Source organism: Mchenga conophoros, linkage group LG8, assembly GCF_057382185.1.
Source record: "Mchenga conophoros isolate Kocher_MC1m ecotype Shallow Benthic linkage group LG8, M_conophoros_male_GT1.1, whole genome shotgun sequence".
Classification (NCBI taxonomy): domain Eukaryota; kingdom Metazoa; phylum Chordata; class Actinopteri; order Cichliformes; family Cichlidae; genus Mchenga; species Mchenga conophoros.
The window spans coordinates 15,706,115-15,722,834 of NC_140533.1; the positions used below are offsets into that span (position 1 = coordinate 15,706,115).

The following is a 16,720-nucleotide window of genomic DNA, read 5'->3' on the forward strand; positions in this document are numbered from 1 at the left end:
ATCCCCAAACACTTGAGGCATGGAGACATATAAACAAGGGAAAAGGGGAAGCTGACACAATATATACACATGAGGAAAGACACGGTCAGTGGAAACATATTAGGAACACAGCAGGAATGAATTAGACATGATGACACAGGGGAAGTAAAACTGAACACACTGAACGCAGGACGAGACTGTAAAAAAACAAAAACAGGAAGTAACACTGAGACCATGACTAAGATGTAGGAACTTGACACGAGGAAAGGAGAACGAGAGTCCACACCAGACTGCAGAGACAAAAAACATAAGGAGGGGAACATGGGAACAGATAGAGACAAAACACAAAGACATGACTAAGACATGGAGAGCGACAGAGAGGGAAATGAAACACAGACAGACCACTACGACACAAAGGGCGAGAGACACAAACCGGAAAACATACACAGAGGACATGATGGACTCTCATAGGACACATAAATAGGAGACAAAGACAAGAAAACATAAACCAGAAATACAAATGACCTCAGAAACATGAAAAAGAACTAAACTCAAGACTAAACTGTATAAACTTATTAAACATAACAATAAACCAAAGAAAGAACCAAATACAGAATAACTTAAAATGCTGGGTTGATGAACCAGATCCTTGACAGGGCAGGTATTGGCAGTGTGAGTCTTGCCTGCAAAAGGGTCATCTCTATATAAGGAGGTGCAGAAGAAGAAATGTGAGGTGATATCAGACATCAGTCCACCCACAATTGATTCTAAGAATTTAATAAGTGTTAACATTCATTTTTTGTAACCCGCAAGTGTTGACTGCCTGGGTGCAGCAGCTTTTGCCTCTGCTGTTATTTGGATGAAATTTTCCTCAAGTAAAATGAGAAATATCTGACATTACAGAATAGCTGCAGTTACAAACACTACAGCTGGAGTTTCTGTTTTGTATAGTCAACATGGACAAGAAGATGCCAGAGCTTCTCGATTTTCTTCATGCACCAAATTTAATGAGGAAAAAACATTTTTTCTTCCTTCACTCCCTCTTCCTGACTGTAAACACTGTGTTTATCATCACTAATAGTTTGAGAATGATTTACTGTGTCAGCAGTAAACCCTTTGTCTGAGATCTGTATCTATCGTTGTTAAAGTTACTGCTTGACTATTAACCATGGTGACGGTAACTGACATCATTCTTCTCTAAATATCCTTTGATGGAGTATTTGATTACATTTCCTAGGTAAATATCCCCAACTATATAAAGCCTTGTGTGTCCCCTGCAGTCTCAAATGAGCATGAGAGACTCACAACTAATATTACATCAAGATTCAACAGATTCATCTGAATTTAGCTCTGCACTTAGGTTATAAATTAAAATTTTTTTTTTCCCTTTTTAATGAAGAGATCTGATTTGACAAAATGGCGGGTCAAATCGTGTTTTTTGTGCTGTTTTTGGGAATGACAGGTTAGTAATTGTATTTATGTTCCTTTAATCCATTTTATGGTGTGTTTATTTTTGCCTAAGTGATGACTTGAATTTTTTGGATCAGAAATAAAATCTTACAATCTTAAAAAACTTGTCATAATTTTATTTATCCGTGTTTTGTTTCATGTACAGGTGTAGTGACTGCTCAGGCTGTCAGTAAGTATCTTTTCAAAACTCTAAAGATTTGACTTTTAATGCTTTATCCTCAATTTATATCAGCCTCACATTTCACAGAGGAGTAAAGACTGAAAGCCTGTGATGAATATGTTTTATATTTATGTTTGCAGAATATTAACCATACAGGCCTTTTCTATCTTTTTGTCATGATCTACCTAATTGCTTATTAGGACCTCTTTACCCAACATCTGGAACTGTAAGCTCTGCGGTAGATGATGGAAGTTCTCCACCGATTACCCTGCTAAGACCTTTTTTCTATTTTGGGAGGACATATAACAGCATTTATGTATGTAAAATTAACAGGAACAATTCATTTACTACATTTGTACCATAAAAATATTTAGCTGTCTAATTAAACTTCCTGCCACTAATTACAATATAAAATGTGGTTTGCAAAACAAAATCCAAATCTGTTCATCTAGATGTTGTGACAGGAAATCTTTTTCTTTTCTATTTTTTTCAGGTCAATCATAATGGACACCTAACATTTACTGGTCCACTAAGGGACTTTACAAGTCAGAGGTTCCCACAACGTATCAGAGACATCATCGCTCCATTCTGGACAGATTTAGACAACAGAGGAAATGGTCAGATCTACTACAAACAATACACCAGTGGCAGTGTTCTCCAGCAAGCTACACAAGACATCAATCAATACTTTCCAGGACTGAACTTTAATGCCAACTGGGTCTTTGTTGCAACTTGGTTTGAGGTGGCCTATTATCCCACAAGTGGAACAGTAAGTCAGCTTCCAAAATTTGGAATCAAATTATGTGCTTATGTGTGATGTGTACGTGAAAGTCTGTTGCCTACTTTACTAATTCAGGAACAGTAGGTTAGTGTAATCTAGTGTCACCTTCCAGACATAAAGACATAAATTCATGTGATATATTTCATACAAAGATTATTTTTGAATATTGAGCTTTTTTTTTTTTTTTTTTTTTTTTTTAAAGTGATACCAGAAGATTACATAAAGCATTTCATACTAACAAACTAAGGTAGTTAATAGTATTTATCTGAAATCTAGATCATTCTAACCGAAGCACAACTTAATGTCTTATGAACTAATACATTTGATAAAGTGATACATGAAAAGTGTATCATAACAAAATTAGGTGTAAATCCAGCAGAACACTGATCAAACAGAAAATATAATAACTGAATTCATATTTTCCAGCGCACTACTGTCCAAGCTGTGCTGATCTCTGGAGGCCACTATTCATTTGTGCTGATGAACTATGGTATAATAGCCTCAACAACACTGAGAATTCAGGTCAGACCTACTATAGTCAATACTCTGCATATTTACTAATGAAAAAACATTCATTATTTCTAAATGCAATAATCATAATTTTGTGACTCACATTTGCAGGCTGGTTATGATACAATCGACTCCACTCACTATTATGTCCTCCCTGGATCATTCACCAGTGCTGCATCAGGGAGTAACTCAAATTTTCGCCTTGGCAGCAACGTCAATGAACCAGGTCGCTGGGCCTTCCGGACAGACCATGGATCAACAGGCTGCACTTTTAATGGTAAGACTGCAGGATACAGAAGGCAACTGCTTCTGCAGCCTTTGTGTTATATAACATTATAGTGATGTGCATCTGTGAAAGGCAAGGCAAGAATTCTAATCACAGTGCATTAAGAGTACAGTAAAGCAATGAGGTTGAGGTTATTAACGTTAAAGTGACTGTTGTTGGAATCAAGAACTAATGAAGGAATTTCAAATTGTTAGTTGGATGCTTAAAAACATTCGTCCTACCTGCTTAAAGGATGTTTAACCCATGAATTCAGAGGTTTTGAAAGATTTTGAATGGCAACATATGGCATGCAAAGAATAACAAATGCTAGAGAGAGAAGCTGTTCCCAACAAGGTGACTTATCCTAAGGCAAGATTCACATGGACACACAGATTACTTATCACAGTTATAACTTCTTCATTTTGGTACTTAACTGCATAAGGAACTATCTCCCTCGCTCAGGATATGTCCACTGATAACGGATTTGATTTAGTGGCGTCTGCACTGGTGTTTGAAAAGTTCCATATTTCAGCATAAACAATGCATGCAAAGCAGACAACGAAAAATGAAATGGATGAGGTTTCTCAGTACATTACAGCTGGAGCCTTAAATATGTAAATATGAATCCTACACCATTTGTACTTTGGTGGCCAGGAATCACTGGGTTAGGTGAAGGTCAACTTGTTGTTGAAGCAAGAAAGATGGACTTGGCACTACACCAGTAAGCTAAGTACCTGTTCTTTATCTAAGTAGGTTGATGTTGTGCAATGAGAGCTGACCTATATACAGAAGAGACACAATTGTCATGCACATCACACACCATTGCTCCTGGAACTGTTTTTGAATAATTATTTCACAGAATAATAATTTACACTTTTATTGCCCATCCCCATTTTACACATATTATTGTTATTGCATGTGTTTAGTCTGCTTAATCACAGTGCATTGTCATATATTTCATCGAGGATTTACAGCTCATCACAGTACGGAAACAGCTTTAGTGAAAGTTGCAGATGGCCTCTGACAGTGGACTCATATCTGTACTTGTGCTGCTAGACCTCAGCGGAGCGATTAATAACAACAGTATTTTATTGCAGAGATTAGAGCAGGCCATAGCAATTAAGCTCTTGTTTGAATCATGTCTATCTAATAGACTCCAGTTGGCTCATGTAAACCGGGAGTTGTCTTCACACTAAGGTTAATTATGGAGTTCCACAGGATTCTGTGCTAGGACCAGTTCTGTGTACATTATACATGGTTCTCCTAGGCAGTATCTTTCAAAGGCATTGCGTATATTTTAACTGCTATGCAGATGATCTCCAGCTCTGTCAATGAAGCCAAACGACGAAACTGCGGGAACGTCTTAAAGACATAAAAACACGGGTAACCTTCAACTTCCTGCTTCTAAATTCAGATCAAACTAAGTTGATTGCACTCAGCCATGAAAATCTTAAAAACATGATGTCTAACCAGATGCATACTCTGGATGGGATTACCTTGGCCTTAACACTAACAGAAATTTTGTTTTTGACCAGGTTATGTCCTTCACTGCTTATATTTAACACATATTCAGGATTGCTTTTTTTTTTTTTTTTTTTTTTGCATTTATGCAGTATCTCTAAAATTATAAACATCCTATTTCAGAGTGATGCTAAAAAATTAGTTCATGCATTTATTACTTGAAGGCTGCACTACTGTGATTATCAGGTTGTCCCCAAAACTCACTGAAAAGCTTTAAGTTGATCCAAAATGCTGCAGTACGGATAGGGAGTAAAAAGACAGAACATAATTCTCCCTGTTAAATCCAGAATCAAACTTAAAATCCTTCTCCTCATGTATAATCAGGACCCATCTTATCTTAATGCTGGTAGGGGCTGTAAAACAGTTGGGATTTACCTGCTGTTATTTTGGGAACTTTACTCATATAAAGTGCCTTGAGGCAATTACTGTTGTTATTTGACACAATATGAAAAAATTTAAGGTGTGAAAGTTTTTTCCTAAAGCTTTATGAATGTAAATGTCTGGAAATTTTACACTGGGAATAAGGGACATTCCCTTTTACTCTTTTTAAGGTGAATTAGTGCAGCTGGGTGCTTCATTCTGGAGTGACAGGACCTGTGCACAGAAGTGCACATGTACCTCAACAGGCCTGCAGTGCCGCAATGAGCCGTGCTCCTTTTCACAGATCTGCAAGCCAGCTTCCTTCCAGTTCTCCTGTCAGACAGTGCCAAGAGGAACCTGCACCATAAGTGGTGATCCCCATTACTACACCTTTGATAACACAATGTTTCACTTTCAAGGCACTTGCACGTATGTTCTCTCTGAGCAATGTAATAGTGGACGGCCCTACTACAGAGTAGAAGGCAAAAATGAGCACAGAGGCAGTACTCAAGTCTCTTGGACACGACTGGTGAAAGTGCATGTCTACAATGACACAATTGAGCTTGTCAAAGGACGCCGTGGTCAGGCTAAGGTTGGTCATTTTGATTCTGGATAAATTCTACACTTTATGACCAGATATACTTTTCTCACTTGATATATTTGCTGGTTTTTTTACAGGTTAACGGGAACTTTGCATCCACTCCATTCTCCCTTAGCAATGGCACCGTGCAGGTTTATGAGTCAGGTTTTTCTGTGTTTGTCAGCACTGACTTTGGTTTAGTGGTGTCTTATGACACAAATCATCATGTCCAGATCAGCTTGCCCTACACTTACCAGAATGGTACATGCGGTCTTTGTGGAAACTTCAATGGCATTCGTAGAGATGACTTTCAAACTCGTGACGGTGAGGTTGTGAGCTCTGATGTGGTTTTTGCTAACAGCTGGCAAGCATCTGGGGATGATGAGCCTGGCTGTGGGCCACAGTGCGGAGGTCTGGACTGTGCTGTTTGCACTGTAGAAGAGACAGCATTGTACAGCAACACTGACCACTGTGGTATCCTCAGCAGTAGTTCTGGACCTTTCACTGCTTGCCATCAGCAACTTCCTCCACAGTCCTTTGTGGACAGTTGTGTGTATGATCTGTGTGTAGGAGGAGGGTACCGACCTATTCTCTGTCAAGCCCTAAGTGTGTATGCAAGTCAGTGTCAACAAAGTGGTATTCAGCTACCAAGTTGGAGGACACCTGGCTTTTGTGGTATGTTAATCACTTTTTTTTTTTTTTTGCATTATTTCAAAATATCATTGTATTAAAATTCCACTGATGTAAATATCGATGTTGTTCTCTTATTCCTAGAAATCCCATGTCCAGCCAACAGCCACTTTGAGTCTGAAGGCACAGCATGTCCACCTACCTGTGTTAATCCCAATTCTACCCATAACTGCCCTCTACCTCCCCAGGAAAGCTGCATCTGTGATTCAGGCTACATCCTCAGTGGTGGGGTCTGCGTCCCTCATGCTGAGTGTGGCTGCAGCTTTGAGGGCCGTTACTACCGCTCTGGACAAACTGTAATACTAGACGAAAACTGTGGGAGACGTTGTAGCTGCAGTTATGGCTCCATGACTTGCCACTCTCATGGTTGTGGCCCACTTGAATCATGCAGGGTGGAGGATGGAGAAAGAGGATGCAGACCAAATAGCTATGAAACATGCTGGATCAGAGGCCCAGGGTCATATCAGACATTTGATGGACTGACATACCAATATCCTGGGGCGTGTCGATTGACACTTGCCAAAGTTATGGGACTGTCCAGTCACCCACACTTCATGGTGACAGCAGAAAAAGTGCCAAGAGGCCAGCAAGGTTTTGCACGAATTCTGCATTTTGAAGCAGAGGGGATACACGTATCTATTGAGATGGCAAGGAACAGTAAAGTGAAGGTAAGTGAATGGAACACTTACTTAAAATTATGTTCTTCCTTTAATATTTATTTATGTGTACACGGACACAATACTGTTTAAGTCTTGTTAACTGCAAAAAACTGGATGATCCCGCAGGTTAATGGTCAGCTGATCAGGCTACCTTTCAGCACTACATCCAACCGAATCCAGATCTTCCACAGCAGCATTTACAGTGTCATCATTCGCACCTCCTTTGGTGTAACTGTGCAGACAGTCTGGCCTCACTTTGTACGTGTCACTGCTCCTGGTGTCTACAGCGGTTCACTGGGTGGACTCTGTGGTAATTACAATGGTCATCCACATGATGACTTCCGCACACCCAACGGTGTTCTGGTCAACAGTTCTCAGGATTTTGGAGACAGTTGGCGAGATGGCTCTCTGGCTGCTCACTGCATCGAAAGCATGAACCAAAATTCTACAACTAATTACAATTCTAGTGAGTACTGTGGCATTCTCAGCTCACCAGATGGGCCATTTGTACCCTGTTGGTCTGTGGTTGACCCGAGCCAGCAGGTGGGTGTATGTGTGGAGATCATGAGGGGCTCTAACAATCCAGCATCAACTCTGTGTGGCGTCCTACGAGATTATGCACTAATGTGTCAACAGAAGGGTGTTGCCTTAGGACAATGGAGAAATGCAACTGGCTGTGGTAAGCATTCAACTGTTTTTGAATTAATTCTAGCCATGATCTCCAAATGTTTAAAAATGCTTTCATATGTTAAGCTGTTTGTTTTTCTCCAGCACTAACCTGCCCATCAAACAGCCATTATGAACTCTGTGGAAGCTCTTGTCCTTCTGCTTGCCCCAGCCTCTCTTTCCCCTTCACCTGTGATACTGTGTGCCAGGAGGGCTGTCAGTGTAACAATGGTTTTATCCTCAATGGTGACCAGTGTGTTCCACCAACATCTTGTGGATGCTATCATCAAGGACGCTATCACCAAGGTGGTGAGCAGTTCTGGGATGGTGAAGAATGTCAGAGCTTGTGTACCTGTAACGGCACTACAGGGAACGTCCACTGTACTCCCAACTCCTGTGGGCCCCAGGAGTCCTGCCGTGTGGTGGAGGGCGAGTTTGGCTGCCATCCCAACCCTCATGGCACCTGCTCTGCCTCTGGAGACCCTCACTACATCACCTTTGATCGTAGGGCCTATGATTTTCAAGGAACCTGTCGCTATGTTCTGGTGACCCTCTGTAATGCCACTGATGAGCTCAATCAGTTTTCAGTGGAAGCTAAGAATGAGGCATTGAATGGGCGTCCACTTTCAATAGTAGCTGAAGTTTTTGTGAATGTCTGGGGCTACGACGTGCATATGTCAAGGGACAGAAGAGGTTTGGTACAAGTAAGTAGTTAGTGATAGTTCTCATTCGATGATTGTTATGAACAATTTCAGGTGTATGAAGTAAATGTAAATGTGAAAGAAAAAAATAACAATTAAAAAGTAGAAAAACTACCCACTGATTTTCTTTGCATATCTCTTCTAGGTGAATGGAGTAACTAGAAATTTACCTATTGTCTTGAATGAAGGTAATGTGTCTATCTATGCAACAGGATCTCGCATAGTTGCCAGCACTAATTTCGGCTTGAGTGTTACCTATAATGGATATAGTGCAGTGTTTATCTCCGTACCACCAAATTACAGGTACAATTCCCACCCATCAAAGCTGCAGTAATTATTGTTTGACATGCTTTAAAAACCAGGATACTCAAATCTACATAAGTCAGTTATTTACTAATAATTTATCCTTATGAAACTAACACAAGGACTATTGCTAACTGTTGTCATCAACAGAGAAAAAATATATGGACTTTGTGGAAATTTCAATGGAAATCCAAATGATGACTTTCACACACCATCTGGAACGATAGTCACATCTCCAGATGAGTTTGGGAGAGCCTGGAAGGTGCCAGGCAACTACACGTGCAATGATGGCTGTGGCTCCTCCTGTCCACAGTGTGCCAATGAACAGCCTGCTAGAGATCAGTGTGAGGTGATACAGGCAGCTGATGGGCCCTTCAGTTTCTGCCACGAGGAGGTGGACCCGGCGCCATATTTCAACGACTGCGTGTTTGATGTATGTTTGTCAGGAAATCAAGGCCACGATCTCTTGTGCAGTGCCATTGAATCATATGTCAGTGCCTGTCAGTCTGCTAATGTTCGAATCTATCCTTGGAGAGAGAACACCACCTGCAGTGAGTCAACATGTTGTTTTATTATATTTATATTTAAATTTACAAGAAATTTGCTCACCACTTAACTAATTTGACAACACTCATTATATCCAGATTGTATTACATTAAAAGTGGTATGTCTGACTAGTGCCATTTGTCACGTTTCTCACTTATTAAGCACTGGACTGTCCAGCCAACAGCCATTATGAGCTGTGCGGTACTGACTGTGGCCACACCTGTGCCAGTAGCATTGATGAAACCTGTGAGCAGTTCTGCTCTGAGGGATGTTTCTGTGATGAAGGCTTCATCAAGAGTGGGACCAGGTGTGTCCCAGTGGAAAGCTGTGGCTGCCAGTATGATGGATTCTACTATGATGTAAGACATATTAAAGTCAATAGTAAATATTCTTTGAAGTAATTCCCTTCAAATCAGCAGAATCAGCAGACTTGCCCTTCTTACATGTAGAAAGCTTCGTGAAGTGGTTTGGACTGTGACAGCTTAAAATTCAGAAATATATATTAAACAAACAACAGAGTCTATTACAGCTCAGTAATAATGTGGTAATATTGAGGTAACAAGGTGGAGATAAGAAGATAAAAATAGAGACATAACAAATATTTGTGATCTACTGAGCACTATTACGTTTAACTCTAATTAATAACAGATAATAAATTATAAGTGATAATATGGATATAAATGTGTGTACATGAGTCAAAAGTACAGTAATAGTATAGTCACAATCACTAGCAATAAAACAAATTTCATATATGCTAACCTCATAATAATTGGGTAATAAGATACTAATAGGATTTTAGGTTTTAATGTATTAGGATACCATTACCATATTACCATAATGCTGGAATGAATCCTGCCTCATTCACCAACATTCTTTTTTGGTAGACAACAGTAACACTGTAAATATTATGTTTAAATCTGCTATCTTACCAGGAATCAATGTTGGTTTCTGTTCAATAACCAAGAATCAAGCTGAAAAAATGCAAAACTGTCTGTTTCTTTTTAATTCCATATGAATAATCTTTAAGAAAATTAATGATGACTTGGAAACATGTGGTAGTTTAGGTCTAATAACCAGAAATCAGGGTTGCAAAATATAAAACATGTTAGTTCCATGTTAATGACCAAAAAAATCCAAACCATATAAAAAATTTCAGGAAGCATGATGAATACCTGGAAACGTGGTAGTTTCTATGAAATAGCAAATAATAGGGGTTGCAAAATGCAAAACTACAATTTATAGTTTCATATAACTGAAATCTTAGGACCACAATGTCTTTATAGGGTATCATATATTCAGCATACCTATTATGACTATTTTATATTACACCAAGAAAATAATTAATATTTAGCTATACAGGCAGAATGATGCTCTAACTCTTTAAACTGAAGATTAAAAATAAAAAATAAAATAAAAACCAGTCCCTAAATAAATGAATGCATTAAACAATCAGTTGAAGATTATACAGCTACATCAGAACAATTAAATACTTTTTTCCATGCAGCTCTTTTCCACACAGTTATTGAAGTTGCAGCATTTAGCATCTGTCCTCTCTGTGGGAGAAAGATCAAAAGATACGACTAGTTGCTCTGTCGCAATATTTATTATATTATTAGTTGCAGTTTGCAGTGATCTAGCAATTACTGCACTAAATCACCTACAATTAATGAAAAAAAAACTTCAAAATGGTATTTTAAGAACTATATTTGTTGTATCAATTTGGCTATGATTTGGTGTGGTGTGGTTCACAGGCTGGCGAGTCCTTCTGGACAGACGGTTGCTCCCAGAGATGTGAATGTCACGCTCCAAATGACCTGCGATGTTCTGCCTCGTCTTGCACTCCTGAACAGCAGTGCTCCATCAGAGACGGCCAGCTGGGCTGTTACGATGCCATGTCCACCTGCACTGTGTGGGGGGATCCACACTACATCACCTTTGATGGAGCAGTGGCTCATTTCCAGGGAACTTGCTCCTACATCATCACTGAGAGCACAAACCATGGCACCAATGAAACACAGTTTCAGGTGATAGCCACCAACAATCACCGTGGAAACAACCGTGTGTCATTTGTGTCAGCAGTGGACATATATCTCTCAAATCATCCAGAAAGTGTGTACATCAGGATCGGACCCAATAAAAGAGTAACGGTAAACTATCTATCACTTTTAAGATGAACAGCATTCTACTTTGTCTAATCTGCACAAAAGTAACAACACACACTTATTGCATCTCTTGTCCTCTCAGGTAAATGGAAATGATGCTTCTCTTCCCACCACAGTGGGAATCTTAGCTCAGGTGGTAAGGCAGGGAAGCTACATAGTGGTTGATGCCTCTGACTTGCTAGTCCAGTTTGATGGTCAGAGCACTTTACTGGTCAGACTGGGCCAAAACCGTCATGACAGAGTCACAGGGATGTGTGGAAACTCTAACAATGATCCTTCAGATGACAAAGTCTTACCCAATGGCACACTGGCACAAAATGATAATTATTTTGGACACAGCTGGAAGTCACCCACCAGCCAACCAGGGTGAGTTGCAATGGAAATCACTATTGATGCTTCAACAAGGCAGTAGCTGATGGCAGTATGATTTGTCTTTTCCAGATGTGGCTCCACTGATGAAGATGATGATGGACTGAATGACTGTACCTTTAGAGAAGAATATTCCCAACTCTGCAGTGTCATCACCAACACCACCGGCCCATTCAGCACCTGCCACCTGCACTCTGACTCCCAGCCATTTTTCTCTTCCTGTGTCTACGACCTCTGCCTCTACACTCCAGCCAATGGCATGCTGTGTTCCGCTGTCTCCGCCTATGAGAAAACCTGCTCTGTTCTAGGGCTAGACATCCCTGACTGGCGCTCTGCTTTGCATTGTGGTATGTTTGCACTGCTCAAATTAGACATTTAATAAAAATTTAAATCATTGCCATTCATCACTGATGATCCTTTCTCTGTGTCTGCAGATGAGTCAGACCCCTGTGAAAAGCTGGACTGCACAGAGCACGAGTGGTGTGGTGAGAAGGACGGTGTCTATGGCTGCTTCTGTAATGAGCACCACCATCGGCCAAACAATGAGAGCTTCGGTGCGGGCTAACTAAAACCTTCAGCAGTATCTGTAGTGTATTTATTGCATTAGTCAGCCTTTATATTAAGCAGTCAAGTCAACAAATGTCTTTCAAATCAGTATTGATGACTCAGCTTTAAAAAAATCATGCCATAATGGGTCAGATTGTGTTTCTCTCTCCTTCTTAGACTCGTCCATCACTTGTGTCAGTAGTTCTGGCACCATATCTCTGTCCCGCTGTCAGCTGTTTGAGGCCGGCTTCCACTCTGATGCCCTCCATCTTCGAGATGAATCCTGCAACGGGACTCTTGAGGATGGTCGACTGGTTTTCCACTTCAACAATGATGACCAGCTTTGTGGGACAATGCTGAGGGTACAATTAGTACATTGAATGAATCTTCTGGGCAGCATTTTTAATTTTTGAAAATATGCTTAAAATCTTTTGTCTTCTTACTCTTAAGAGCAACGGGACCCACTTCAGTTATGAGAACACCATCAGCGGGGATGTGGACCCTCATGATGGCCTCATAAGTCGTGAGAAGAGCATCCACCTGCATTTCTCCTGTGACTATCCTTTGACCCAGGCACTGTCTATGGATGTTGGCATCAACCCTGTAGAAAGGTGATAACCACAACACCATCTGGCTTACATTTTTTTTTTTTCTTTTTGGTTATATGACATTGTGGTTGCTACTTTTTCAAAGGTACATAGCTCGCTGAGCTTTATAGAAATCTCAGTGTTTGATTGTCTTCATGACTAAATGACCATGTGAATCACCATAATTTTACCCTGTCTTTGTTTAATAAAAACATTATTCTAATGTGCTCATTTTTTTGTACACCCACTCTGTCACCTTAATTTGTTTTGATCATTTCCAATTACTATCTGCAATATGTTCTAATTGGTGGTTGAACACTTTTATATGTAATTTCTTCTAGGCTGTATCACCCTATCTTTGTACTGCTGTTTATAATAAATTTACTTAAGAGTTAGAGTGCTTTTCTATTAATGCATTAATTGTGTATTTCCCTCATTTGTGTTACATATTTATGTATATATTTTGCTACAAACTGCACACACACCTGACCGCTTTATGAATTCCAAATCCTGAAAACATCTTGTTTTATCATGTTTTCCTGTAGCATTGTGAACAAGAGACTTCCATCTGGTCTGGGCCATTATCATTTGAGGATGATACCCTACCGGGACCCTGGCTTCCACTTCCCTTTGACCAGAAACAGAAATTTAGAAATGGAATTAGATGAGAGGTTATACATTGAGGTTCAGACGCAGGGAATCGATGAGCGGCAGATCTCCACTATCCTGGACTCTTGCTGGGCAACGCCTGTTAATGATGCCAGCTACCCCGTGCGCTGGGATCTGATCACCACACAGTAAAGACATTGCCTTAACTTTTCTTTTCTGATGGGTGAACTTAATCATCTTCTTATCATAACTAAGTTGTTTGCACATTAACACTGCAACTTTCACATTATGCTGTTACCTAGGTGTCCTAATCCAGCAGATGGCACAGTAGAGCTGCTTCAGAACGGCGTCTCCACCGTAGCCCATTTCTCATTCAGGATGTTCACCTTTACCAACTTTTCATCTATCTACCTGCACTGCCAGGTCCACCTGTGTCTTTTGAGACACAATTACTGCACAGCTGTACGTACTACTTATAACGATTTGTATTAACACTGGGAAAAAATCTTTCATACCACTTATTGGATTCCTTCATCTGCTGAAATCACTCTGCTTTCCACAGCACTGCTACCCAGGTTACCATGCAAGAGTGGTGAGGGATATTTCCTACCATGACAGTGAAGGCATCTCATTGGGACCGCTAGTATTGAACACAGGTAACATTTGTACAACATTGGCAGTCTTGTAGATGATACAGCTGTATAATCAGTGGATTGTGACAATTGGATTCATGAGCCAAGTTTGAATTCACTGTAGATTTTGGTTGTTTTCTAACAGAAAGAAGAATGAAAGCAAGCAGCTCTCCAGGCCTCTTGACATCTCTGGTGACCCTGATAATCTGTTTGCTGACTGCAAATATTCTGATCTAGAGAAATCAAGTTGATGCACAAATTACAGCAAACTCAGCAATCATATAATAACTTAGTATAGATTTGATAAATAAAAGCACTGAAAATAGAATCAGAAGACTTTTTTATATGCACAGAGGAATAGTGATGGTTTGAAAAGTGGATGTTACTGAATATTTGACATCTATTAAAATACTTCTTATTTGCTCTGAGCACTCCTATTTGTAATTTCTGCAGTTTTTCTTTGCAACACTGGAGGGCAGCATCTGATCAAAAACATATTTGTATGCTTCTGTTTCCAGTTCATGAGTTTTAACTTCAGGTCATTCAGGATTGTTTTAACATCGTTACATCATGATTTATTTTGTGGTATTCATCCATTCATTAGCAAATATAAAAATAATGAAAAATAAATGTATGTTTGAAATATTAATGCCTTGTAAACTGTGTCAAAATACAGTCTGAGTTGATTGATGGTCTTGCTTTCTTTTTCTTTTTCTGTTTCTTTTTTTTTTTTTTTAATAAAAATGTTACTACATTGCTTTTGAGTCATGTGGGATTATAATATTACCTATGCCATGTTAGACCCCTAATTAAAGATTGTGAATTATTATGTAGTTTTAGTTTGCATTATTCTCCTGAATTAGAAGAAGGTGATAACTATTACATTTGTTAAACTGATTTGCATTACATTAGACTGCTGATTTATTGTGAATGAATGATATTGTTTTACGATGCATTATACTGCTGAGTTATAAGAAATACTGTTCGCAGAAAGTCATCGCCTTATTTGTCTGATTAGAAAAGAACAGAGCATACCGGAGAGGTTTTCTGCCCCATCTCAGCAGGAGCAGATAAACAGGGAGCCAAGGTCGTAGCTTAGGCGCTGTGTGAGAGAAAGAATGTCAATGTTTAGGCCTTTATGATTAGGCGGGGGCCACTAGAGGCTATAAGAGTTTGATCAACGCTCCACCATTTTGATATCTGATGCTGTCTGCGTACGGTGTCCATCTCCCACGCGTGTACATTAAAATCATCGTTTGACTCAACCCGGCCAGACCAGTGTTGTTATTTTGGTTTTCCTCTTGTATCCATCCCCAATATTTGAATCCGTAACAGTTTGGGGGCTCGTCCTGTGGTATTGGGGTGGAAGTTGGAGGTTTAGACGGTCCGAGGTTGTCGAACGGACAGGCACAAGCCAGTGGTCTGACGTGAGTGGGCATAAGCCGGCTTATACAAAGGTAAGGCACTACCTGTTGAATCATTTCCTTTTTTTTTTTTTTTTTTTTTTTTTTTTTTTTGTGTCCCGTTTGGATCTTTAGCCATCAGAATTGTTGTCTTAAGGCCAAGAAAGATGCCAAGCGGATTTATTTTACCAAGTGGATCATCATGGCCTTGCCATATTGGTCCATTTGATTGACCTTTATTATAATTATGAATTTATTTTGTTTTCAGTTGCTACAAACGGGACAGACATGACTGGGGGATAGGACAGGGAGAAAGAATGAAAGAAAGAGAGGGAGAGAAAGAAAACCAAAGGGGAGAAGAGACGGTGAGAAGGGGGGGGAAGAAAGAAAAAAAAACAAACAAACAAAAAAACAAAACACCTGGGTCACCTGTATGGAGAAAAAAAACAGAAGAGAAAGCAAACAACAAAGAGCAACATAATAAAAAAATAGCACCATCACAATAAACTAGCTAGCAGTAGATATCAGTAGATACTAAATAATAAACGATATTGTGCAGCACGCAAGATAGACAGCGCACAATGTGCTTTGAGGCAGCAGCCAAGAAAGCTGTAGTCCGCGTCTGTGAATACCCGTGTGTACACCTGTGTGCATACCTGTGTGGATCAGCATGCTTGCATTCCAAAGGTTTCTCCATGTAACGATCTGCTAGGGAGTGTGGGGGGCCACAGCCCCGTCCTCCAGGGTATGAAGCAGGTATGGAGGAGATCAAAACTCCAGACATCCAGAGGCCCCCAGAACACAAGAGACCAAGGAAGACCAACAGAGGGGCAGCCGCGCCACTGTCCCAGTAAGAGCTGAGGAGAGTCCCAGATGAGGGCTCACTCAGCAGCCGCGGAGCAGAAGCCAAGGGGAGTTGCAGTGACGCGCCCGTGAGCTCCGCCGGCAGCCAGCTGTGCCTGAGTGACCGAGCCCCAGGCCGAGAGGCCGGGGGCACCCCACCTCCGAAGTGGCCCGAGCGAGCCCCAGGCTCCAGGCCCCGATAAGCGGCTGCCAAGGAGTGAGCCGGTGTGTACCCGGACGCCCACCCCCAGACACAAAGAACCACCAACGCACCGACACCTGAGGGAGTCCGCCACTGGCAGGGGAAGTGGTGGTGGGTGGAGATAGGCCTCCAAACCTTGGAGGGCCTGAGGTGTCCCCAGAGAGGTGGCGTCTGAT

General features: G+C 40.6%; 1 protein-coding gene across 1 annotated transcript; it reads left to right on the plus strand.

The window, feature by feature from the left end:
- The first annotated feature begins 1,395 nt into the window (after window positions 1-1,395).
- Window positions 1,396-14,443, plus strand: LOC146568480 (alpha-tectorin-like). Its single transcript, XM_085283544.1, has 24 exons — window positions 1,396-1,441; window positions 1,595-1,618; window positions 1,810-1,925; window positions 2,103-2,378; window positions 2,817-2,912; window positions 3,012-3,177; window positions 5,238-5,638; window positions 5,725-6,301; window positions 6,401-6,984; window positions 7,102-7,654; window positions 7,747-8,345; window positions 8,488-8,645; window positions 8,796-9,196; window positions 9,354-9,550; window positions 10,943-11,338; window positions 11,436-11,719; window positions 11,795-12,069; window positions 12,157-12,276; window positions 12,446-12,630; window positions 12,719-12,879; window positions 13,401-13,652; window positions 13,767-13,926; window positions 14,027-14,120; window positions 14,242-14,443. The coding sequence occupies exons 1-24, from the start codon at window positions 1,396-1,398 to the stop codon at window positions 14,331-14,333; spliced, it is 6,213 nt and encodes a 2,070-aa protein (XP_085139670.1). The 3' UTR covers window positions 14,334-14,443.
- The last annotated feature ends 2,277 nt before the right edge of the window (window positions 14,444-16,720 follow it).

Excerpts from the sequence above, each read along its gene's own strand:
- LOC146568480 (XM_085283544.1), top strand. The coding sequence starts at position 1,396 with ATGGCGGGTCAAATCGTGTTTTTTGTGCTGTTTTTGGGAATGACAG. Across the intron at positions 6,985-7,101 it reads CAAGGAACAGTAAAGTGAAG|GTTAATGGTCAGCTGATCAG; the intron begins GTAAGTGAATGG and ends ATGATCCCGCAG. Across the intron at positions 14,121-14,241 it reads ACCGCTAGTATTGAACACAG|AAAGAAGAATGAAAGCAAGC; the intron begins GTAACATTTGTA and ends GTTTTCTAACAG.